This window comes from Salvelinus alpinus, chromosome 7, assembly GCF_045679555.1.
Source record: "Salvelinus alpinus chromosome 7, SLU_Salpinus.1, whole genome shotgun sequence".
Classification (NCBI taxonomy): Eukaryota; Metazoa; Chordata; class Actinopteri; order Salmoniformes; family Salmonidae; genus Salvelinus; species Salvelinus alpinus.
Window position 1 is genome coordinate 5,588,745 of NC_092092.1, and position 10,350 is coordinate 5,599,094.

Below are 10,350 nucleotides of genomic sequence, written 5' to 3' on the forward strand. Positions count from 1 at the left end.
AAATCCCTGTCCACCTGTCTGATTAGGGTATTTTTGCAGTGTAATGTTATTAGCTGCAGAAGGAGCCTGGGTGTTGCTTATTAATTGTTGTCGTGTCAGCGCTGCTATGTGCACCCACTGATTTAATCATCTAAATTCACTGTCATGGGACTGATGAGACCCAACCATATTTTGTGCAGTCTGGGTGGTAGCTAGGTTTGATTTATTTAACCTTTATTTACCCAGGAAGTCCCATTGAGGGGACTATTTTACAAGGGAGCATATAGTGACCAATATGCTCCATAGAACTATGTTTCATTTTCAAAGATAATTCGCTTTAAAAACATTTTTTTAAAGGAAATAGCACAATATAGGCAAGAGGAAAGATACTTTTCATTCCATGATTTCATCACATTTTTACTGTTGCGCTTTTTCCATAGTCATTGACTCGTTAGTAATATGCCGTCAGTGTCTGAGTATTCACTCACCATCGCCATGACACATTTTCTTGACTAATTGACAGGATAAGGTTTGAAAATAGATCCTCTATTACTATTTCCCTTGGACATTTATGAGTTGAGCATTGATCTGCATGTGCATTCAGCTTCCTCCTCTTAGTTTAATAATGACCTCGGGGTTAGCATCTTGTTTATGTCTCACCTAGAGAAGCACACCGTCCTCCCTTGAGACATCTACTCTCTGCTCTGGATGCTGCACTGCACTCAGCCTTCACCCCAGGCACATGCCGACTACGCCATCTCAGGATGTGTCTTAAATGGCACCCTATTCCCTATATAGTACAGTACTTTTGACCAGAGCCCTATGGGTCCTGGTCAAAAGTAGTGCACTATATAGGGAATGGGGTGCCATTTGGGACTATGACATCTCTCTAATCACTAGAACATGTGTTTGGATCTCTGGTTGGTTTATCTGGAAGGACAAGGCCTTAGGTATTCATATGAACTAACCTGGGGCCTTGTTACCTTGACAGAGGGTTACACCAGTCTCTCCCAGGGGCTAATGGCACTAACTAGGCCTATGGGTCCTAACTAACCTGCAACCTGCAGCTATCTGCAGCCATTAATAAGCAAAATAGTCATAGCCAAGAATCATCAAAATTCAACAAAACAAATCACGAGGCTTTGTTTATTTAAATGGTAGATGTTTTCCTACAAAACAATGGAAGTGTCCTTGCTGAGGGGATAATATACTCTGAATAAAACGCATGTATCAGACAGATAATGATCACTAGATTTAACCTTTCAGTGCAGTGGGCTAAATCAGGGTCATACAGAGTGTTTCTTGGTAGTCTTAAACAAATCTACTTTGAAAGAATAGCATACACCTCACACATGGTTATGTGCTTTCAAAAAAAGAAGACACCTGTACCATATCAGATATAGTTGAAGTTTGAGTTTTGCATCCCAATATTACACTTTATAGGGGACTTTTTTACAAGGGAGCAAATACATCACAGAAAACTGAAATATAACAAAACTGCTTGACATAGAAACACCGGATTTTCTGCTGTAAATTGTCACACCCTGATCTATTTCACCTGTCTTTGTGTTTGTCTTCACCCCATCCAGGTGTCATCAATCTTCGCCATTATCCCCTGGGTATTTATACCTGTGTTTTCTGTTTTGTTTCGTGAAACCTACCAGTGTTTTTCTCCTTGCTCTGGCTGTTCTAGTTCCTGGTTATCCCAGTGTTGACCATTCTGCCTACGCTGACCCTGCCTGCCGTTCTGTACCTTGTCACACCACACTGGATTGTTGACCCCTGCTTGCCTTGACCTTGAGACTGCCTGCCGTTCTGTACCTTGTCACACCACACTGGATTATTGACCCCTGCTTGCTATGACGCTGACTCTGCCTGCCGTTCTGTACCTTGTCACACCACACTGGATTATTGACCCCTGCTTGCTATGACCTTGAGACTGCCTTCCGTTCTGTACCTTGTCACACCACACTGGATTATTGACCCCTGCTTGCTATGACCTTGAGACTGCCTTCCGTTCTGTACCTTGTCACACCACACTCGATTATTGACCCCTGCTTGCTATGACCTTGAGACTGCCTTCCGTTCTGTACCTTGTCACACCACACTGGATTATTGACCCCTGCTTGCTATGACCCTGACCCTGCCTGCCGTTCTGTACCTTGTCACACCACACTGGATTATTGACCCCTGCTTGCTATGACCTTGAGACTGCCTGCCGTTCTGTACCTTGTCACACCACACTGGATTGTTGACCCCTGCTTGCTATGACCTTGAGACTGCCTTCCGTTCTGGACCTTGTCACACCACACTGGATTATTGACCCCTGCTTGCTATGACCCTGACCCTGCCTGCCGTTCTGTACCTTGTCACACAACACTGGATTATTGACCCCTGCTTGCTATGACCCTGACTCTGCCTGCCGTTCTGGACCTTTTGATTTTGATCTGGATTATTGACCTCTGCTTGCTCTTGACCTGTTATTTTGCCTGCCCCTGTTCTAGTAATACACTTTTGTTACTTCGACACTGTCTGCATCTGGGTCTTACCTGAAACGTGATAGAAAATGAAATATATTATTATGAAATTATTGAAAAAAATATGAATAACATTCCAACCATGAGTCCACTATGTAATTTGACTGCAGGAAAGAGATACAAGATTTTCAAAATAACATTGACTTGCGATTGCAGCCTGTACAATGGGTTAAAAACAACTACATTTGTGTAAATATTGGACAGAACACATGTTGGGTTATTTTGACCTAGCAGTTGGGTCACTTAACCCATTCCCGGAGCCAAGTTGGGTTGTTGATGTAATGAATACTCAGGGAGAAAAAGGTGAAGACTCACATGCAGAGCGCGGCAGATGTTTATTAAGCCTTCGCAGAAGGCAGGAATCGTGGTCACAGGCAGGCGATGGTCAAACACAGGTAGGCAGTCAAAAACAAACAATACCTCACAACCATACAAACAGAAAGAACTGAACTGAATAGGGAGCTGATGAGACCAGGGGCCTGTTGCACAAAAGTAGAATTAAGACATCCGGGATAAATGACTCAGCTGAGCTCAATGAAGCCAAAACATGTGCTTCCAGGCTTAATTGGTTGCACAAAGACCAAGCCAGGATGAGCAGACACGGATTCATTAAGCCAGGTGAAACCAATCCTGGATAGGTGCGCGCTCACGGCTCACTCAAATAGACCCCGCCACAGATCACAGATTAACTGATTTACCATGGCAACTAGAGCCGCGTACTTTTCCCCGTCGGAAGCACAAATCCTCATGGAGGCATACGAGGAGGTAAAAGATATAATTAAGAAGAAAGGCAACACCGCCACAGTGATAAAGCAAAGAGAAAAAGCGTGGCAAAGTATTGCAGACCGCCTGAATGCGTAAGTAGTGCACAATTACACACTCACCGCTCCGCTGAAACATCACAATTACAATTCAAATATTTAATTCACATCTCCAAAAATGCAGTTGTACTGTAATTATGAAACGGTTAAATTTTTAATTGAAATGCACTGCAGATATGAGTGAAATTGTGTAAAGTAACTCCATCACACTGTATAAAGCCATGATAAATTTTTTGATATTTTTACTGAAAACAAGACAAAAATACCAAGTAATTTTTTGCAGTGTGACTCCATTAAATGTGTGTGTGTGTGTGTGTGTGTAGATTAAACATGAACGGGCCAAAACGGACATGGCAGCAGGTCAAAATCAAATACAAGAACATTCTGCAGAATGGTATGGTCCCTGACTAATATTTAACAAAGCACAAGCATATATTGTACCCAGAAGGTGCCTGCTCACACATTGTCTGTACTGTTTTAGCAGTGAAAAAGAATACCCACAGACAAGGCACGGGTGGTGGGTCACCAAAGGCTGACCTTACCCCAGCAGAGGACATGGCCTTGGAGCTAAATAAAGGCAGGCCCGTCTTAGAGGGGATCCCTGGGGGGAAAGAGACGAGCATAGGTTCCTCCCAAGATGCCACCCGCTTCATTCAAGGTATGTCCTTCCATCTCTACATGGGATACAACCACATTCATATTGAATCAATTTGGACTGTCTGACTTTGGTTTACCTATTGCCTTGCAGTGTCTGGCAGCACTGTGTTCCTGTAAGAGCCACCAGCACAAGCACCAGACGATGCTGATCCAGTGAGTACTCCATCAAAGGCATACTGTAGGCCTGGCATGTCTTGTCTACTAGCTTCAATATGAATCCGATTAAATGTGATAGGGTGAAGGCCCCAGTGCAGCAGCAACAGCACATGATGGAGACGATGATGAGGAGGAGACCATCTCTCTGGATTCCAGAAGGCATGAGGTATCATGTTAAGACTGTGAAAGTACTATTTACTCTACAATGGTGAGGAGTCCTCATCAAAATCAAAAAATCTAATTTCTTTTACAGGACCCAGATGCTATACAGTGGGAAAACCAGCCTGGCAACATAGTGCGTATTAATAAAAGGACACCACATCCTGCCAAATTCCAGCTGCGCTAATTGTATTGTGTTCACAGAGCTCACAAGCTATCAGAAAGTTGTATGGCAACCACCTCCGGCGCCAAATAGAACTGGCAGACATAGACATTCAGTACAAGAAGAAAAAGATGGAAAATCTTGCACTGGAGTCCGAAATAAAAAAGAGGACAATTAGGAAACTGGACCTTGAAATAAAAAAACTTGAGAGGGAGGTGAGATATGCCTTCAATGTACACTGTATGCTAACTGTAACACAAATGTATTAATCATTATTTTTCTTTCCTCCCCCAGCTCCAAGAAGATGACACAGCTCAAAATAAAAATTAGGTATATTCTCGTAAAGTCAAGTGAGCCATGACATATGAGCTCTTATTGTGAGCACACAGGACGGTGGCATCTTTCTAAGGTTTTTTTTATTTTCCCAGCAATCAGTACAACCAAGTCATCGTTATAAGGCATCGCCCTCTTTTGCCCACCCCCCCAGCACCAGGTGTGGCCACTAGCCTATATGAAGGCCCAAAATTGTGTGTTCCTTTCTGCTCTGACAATGGCATGCCCATTCGTGCGAGATGTGGTGGATGAAGAAGCACTTGTGCTGAGGAGAGCCTTCAGGCGAGAAAGGGTCTTCAGGGACCGGTTGGACCCACTGGCCTTCCCTGATGACCATCTATATGAAAGATACAGGTTTTCTGCAGATGGCATCAGGTATCTATGCAGACTACTGGGTCCCAGGATTAAGCACCGCACTGCACGGAGCCATGCACTGAGTGTGGAGCAAATGGTTTGTGTGGCCTTGCGCTTTTTTGCTAGTGGAGCCTTCCTGTACTCAGTGGGGGATGCAGAACAGCTGAACAAGGCCACAATTTGCCGCACAATAAGGAGTGTGTGTCTGGCTATCAAAGCATTAGCAGATGTCTTCATCTCCTTCCCTGGCCACAGAAGACTCTGTGACATCAAAGAGGAGTTCTATAGGATTGCAGGTAAGAGGATCTACAAATTACAGGACAACTGTTAACACATAGTAGGATACTCATTACTTTGTGTGACAGGTTTCCCCAATGTCATTGGTGCAGTGGACTGCACACACATAAGGATAAAAGCCCCCTCAGGTGCCCATGAGGCTGATTTTGTGAATAGGAAATCCTTTCACAGCATTAATGTTCAGGTGAACATAACTTTTTGATATTGTCCATTGACGAACACTCTGCATTGCCAGTGATGTGCATTGATTGGTGTAATATTCCTCATCTTATGATTTCAGATGGTCTGCAATGCTGACTGTGTGATCAGCAATGTTGTGGCAAAATGGCCTGGCTCAGTCCATGACTCCAGAATCTTTCGGGCCTCTGAAATCTATCAGTGCCTATCACAAGGTAAGCCACACAACCCCTATTTATAACCATCATGGCTGTGTCAAGAATATCACTGTGTTTATGAGGTAGTAATGATGAGATTTTGTGTTGACAGGTGAATTCTCTGGTGTGTTGCTGGGAGACAGGGGGTATGGCTGCCAGCCTTTTCTCCTGACACCTTTCACAGACCCCCAGGAAGCACAGCAGGCCTACAACCATGCCCATGCCAGGACCAGGGCCAGAGTTGAAATGACCTTTGGCCTCCTGAAGGCACGCTTTCACTGCCTTCACAAATTAAGGGTCAGCCCTGTTAGGGCATGTGATATTACTGTGGCTTGTGCTGTCCTCCACAATGTGGCCTGCCTGAGGAAGGAGAGGGCCCCCAGAGTGCCACCAGCCATGGACTGGGACAATCCGGCAATCTTCCCTGATGACGACAGTGGTCGGCTGCTGAGGGACCAATATGTGTTGAATTATTTTAGTTAGTATGTGTGCTTTCAATTTTGGTTAAATATGTCCTGCGGTGGCAGAGGAATTTGGGTTTTTTTGGGTTCGTTTTTTTGACGAATTTGGCCTCTTATGATGTTTGTGCGGTATACTGTGTGTAATACAAGGCTGCAGGGAGGCTACTGCATCCATTCATTTGTCTGTTCAGTTGATGTGTATGGATTTGTCCTGCATTTATTTTAGTGTGCAGACATGCAGGGTGTGTTATATACAGACCTTTGAATGTGTATGTATCATTTTGTATAATATGCTTGGATTCTGTGCTTTCCATCTTGTAGAGTCACTGTGACTTCAGTTTCGAAAGGAGCTGATGGTTTACCTGCTTTGTTTTGTCCTTATTCAATAAAGGAACATAATGTTACACATTGTGTTTTTATATTCATATGGAATGTGTATTTGTTTATATGACAGAGTACTAGGGCCACACTGAAGAAAAAGGATAAAGTCATAAATTTATGAGGCTGGTTCTTTATGCAGAAAAGCTACATATTGTTTTTACAGTTTTGATACTTATGACAATGTGATACTTAATATTCTGGCACATCAGCATGTCTTTGTTTATGAAACCATACTGAAGTACAATTTCACGAAATGCCCCACATCTGTCATTTTAACAACTGTCCTCCTTTAAAACAACTGGTTACAATATTATGACTTGTGTTTTTTTCCCCTCTGTGGCCCTAATATTCTATCATTTTATATATAGCCTTATAGTCTATGGGAAACTGTAAATTATCTAATGATAGCAACATCATCTAAAAATAATTTTTTATCCAAAATCATTGAAATTAATGATCACAAACGTTTAAATAATAACAGTGGGTCTAGTTATATGTGATAACAATGTATAGTGAGCAGTGAAATAACTATTGGTTTACATTTGTGGTGACTGCTGACTGACATTAGGGATGAGATTAAATAGATCCTGGAATTTAGCCTGGTCTGGAGCAGGCTAGCTCCACAGAATAAATCTCCATGGTAATTTATACCATAACATATCCTCCTGCCCCCTATCCATCTTTAGTGCAACCGGATTACGGATCAATTGAGCCAGGATCACCAAGATATCCTGGCTTAATCCCTTATCCTAGTTTTGTGCAACAGGCCCCAGGTGAGGAATGAACACAGGTGAAATCAATGATCAAAAATAAAATTCCAGTGCTACGTTCCAGAACACAAAGAAACAGGGCTGCGTTCCAGAACACAAAGAAACAGGGCTGCGTTCCAGAACACAAAGAAACAGGGCTGCGTTCCAGAACACAAAGAAACAGGGCTACGTTCCAGAACACAAAGAAACAGGGCTACGTTCCAGAACACAAAGAAACAGGGCTGCGTTCCAAAACACAAAGAAACAGGGCTACGTTCCAGAACACAAAGAAACAGGGCTGCGTTCCAGAACACAAAGAAACAGGGCTGCGTTCCAGAACACAAAGAAACAGGGCTGCGTTCCAGAACACAAAGAAACAGGGCTGCGTTCCAGAACACAAAGAAACAGGGCTACGTTCCAGAACACAAAGAAACAGGGCTACGTTCCAGAACACAAAGAAACAGGGCCGTGTTCCAGAACACAAAGAAACAGGGCTACGTTCCAGAACACAAAGAAACAGGGCTACGTTCCAGAACACAAAGAAACAGGGCTACGTTCCAGAACACAAAGAAACAGGGCTATGTTCCAGAACACAAAGAAACAGGGCTAGGTTCCAGAACACAAAGAAACAGGGCTGCGTTCCAGAACACAAAGAAACAGGGCTGCGTTCCAGAACACAAAGAAACAGGGCTGCGTTCCAGAACACAACGAAACAGGGCTGCGTTCCAGAACACAAAGAAACAGGGCTGCGTTCCAGAACACAAAGAAGCAGGGCTGCGTTCCAGAACACAAAGAAGCAGGGCTGCGTTCCAGAACACAAAGAAGCAGGGCTGCGTTCCAGAACACAAAGAAGCAGGGCTGCGTTCCAGAACACAAAGAAACAGGGCTGCGTTCCAGAACACAAAGAAACAGGGCTACGTTCAAGAACACAAAGAAAAAGAACACAAGGTTGACGAAGAAAAGAAAAGTAGAACTTTACAGTTGATGCTGGGTTATTGAGCTACGATCAGAGATGGGCAGTATTGCTGTTACATGTATTTCAAATACCTATTTTAATTTCTTTTGAGTATTTTGAGTATTTTGTATGCTATATTACAGCTTTCAAAAGTATTTTCAAAATAATAAATGTTTTTCAATAGCATTTCATTATAGAGGTTCACAATGTTGTGGCCCCCTTTTACCTTCCATTGGTTTTGAAAGTTTAATGGCACTATGGTGTGATAAGAGCGCGTGCTACATTAACTGAAGGTAAATGTACAGTGCCTTCAGAAAGTTTTCACACCCCTGGACTTTTTCCACTTTTTGTTGTGTAACAGCCTGAATTTAATGGATTAAATTAAGATTTTGTGTTACTGGCCTACACACAATACCACAATGTAAAAGGGGAATTATGTATTACAAATACAAAATGAATTAACAATGAAAAGCTGAAATGTCTTGAGTCAATAAGTATTCAACCCCTTTTGATGGCAAGCTTAAATAAGTTCAGGAGTACAAATCTGCTTAACAAGTCACATAATAAGTTGCAGGAACTCACTTTGTGTTCAATAATAGTGTTAAACATGAGTTTTTATTGACTACCTCATCTCTGTACCCCACACATACAATTATCTGTGAGGTCCCTTAGTCAAGCAGTGAATTTCAAAAACAGATTCAGCCATAAAGACCAGGGAGGTTTTCCAATTCCTCGCAAAGAAGGGTACCTATTGGTAGATATAAAATGTATTTAAAAAATACATTGAATATCCTTTTGAGCATGGTTAAGTTATTAATTACACTTTAAATGGTGTATCAATACACCCAGTCACTACAAAGATACAGGCGTCATTCCTAACTCAGTTGCCAGAGAGGAAGGAAACAGCTCAGGGAGGCTCAGAGGCCAATGGAAATAGTTACAGAGTTTAATGGCTTTGATAGGAGAAAACTGAGGATGGATCAACATTGTATTTACTACACAATACTAACTTAAATTACTGAGTGAAAAGATGGAAGCCTGTACAGAATAAAACATATTCCAAAGCATGCGTCCTGTTTACAATGGGTATGTTTGTCATCGACAAGGACTAGGGTGTTTTCAAAGAAAAACTTTAAACCTCTTAAGGATCTGACCCTTTTTTTCACATTTTGCCTAAAATATACCCAAATCTAACTGCCTGTAGCTCAGTACCTGAAGTAAGTATATGCATATTCTTGAAACCATTTGAAAGGAAACACTTTGAAGCTTGTGGAAATGTGAAAATAATGTAGGAGAATTTAACATATTAGATATGGTAAAAGATAATACAAAGAAAAAACATTCATTTTTTTGTATCATCATCTTTGAAATGCAAGAGAAAGGCCATAATGTATTATTCCAGCCCAGGCGCAATTTAGAGTTTGGCCACTAGAAGGCAGCAGTGTATGTGTAAAGTTTTAGACTGATCCAATGAACCATTGACTATCTGTTCAAAACGTTGTGTCAAGACTGCCCAAATGCGCCTAATTGGTTAATTAATACATTTTCAAGTTCATAACTGCGCACTCTCCTCAAACAATAGCATGGCATTCTTTCACTGTAATAGCTACTGTAAATTGGACAGTGCAGTTAGATTACCAAGAATTTAAGCTTTCTACCAACTTCAGATATGTCTTTGTCCTGGGAAATGTTTGTTAATTACAACCTCATGCTAATCACATTAGCCTACGTTAGGGAGGGAGGGGGGGGGGGGGGGGGGGGGGGGGCACACCCATCCCATAGAGTTTAAATCGGATTGAAAATCTGTGGCAAGACATGAAAATTGCTGTCTAGCAATGAACCACAACCAACTTGAGCTTGAATAATTTTTTAAGAATAATGTGCACATATTGTCCAATCCAGGTGTGCAAAGCTCTTAGAGACTTACCCAGAAATACCTAATCACTGACAAAGGTGATTCTAACATGTATTGAC

The 10,350-nt window shown here is 42.1% G+C and overlaps 1 protein-coding gene across 9 annotated transcripts; it reads left to right on the forward strand.

The window, feature by feature from the left end:
• Positions 1-2,980: 2,980 nt before the first annotated feature.
• Positions 2,981-6,718, forward strand: LOC139580352 (putative nuclease HARBI1). Of its 9 annotated transcripts, none has more exons than XM_071408938.1 (8): positions 2,981-3,995; positions 4,086-4,147; positions 4,230-4,687; positions 4,767-4,802; positions 4,901-5,455; positions 5,525-5,640; positions 5,737-5,848; positions 5,943-6,718. In XM_071408938.1, the coding sequence occupies exons 5-8, from the start codon at positions 4,984-4,986 to the stop codon at positions 6,311-6,313; spliced, it is 1,071 nt and encodes a 356-aa protein (XP_071265039.1). In that variant the 5' UTR covers positions 2,981-3,995; positions 4,086-4,147; positions 4,230-4,687; positions 4,767-4,802; positions 4,901-4,983; the 3' UTR covers positions 6,314-6,718. The 9 variants fall into 9 exon arrangements, with proteins under 9 accessions (XP_071265039.1, XP_071265042.1, XP_071265040.1 ...); XM_071408941.1 differs by having other exon boundaries at positions 4,230-4,316; positions 4,404-4,445; positions 4,514-5,455; XM_071408939.1 differs by having other exon boundaries at positions 4,230-4,802.
• The last annotated feature ends 3,632 nt before the right edge of the window (positions 6,719-10,350 follow it).

Coding starts and splice junctions, on each gene's coding strand:
- LOC139580352 (XM_071408935.1), top strand. CDS start 4,984: ATGAAGGCCCAAAATTGTGTGTTCCTTTCTGCTCTGACAATGGCATGC. Junction 5,641..5,736: donor TTCACAGCATTAATGTTCAG/GTGAACATAACT, acceptor TTATGATTTCAG/ATGGTCTGCAATGCTGACTG. Junction 5,849..5,942: donor CTATCAGTGCCTATCACAAG/GTAAGCCACACA, acceptor TTGTGTTGACAG/GTGAATTCTCTGGTGTGTTG.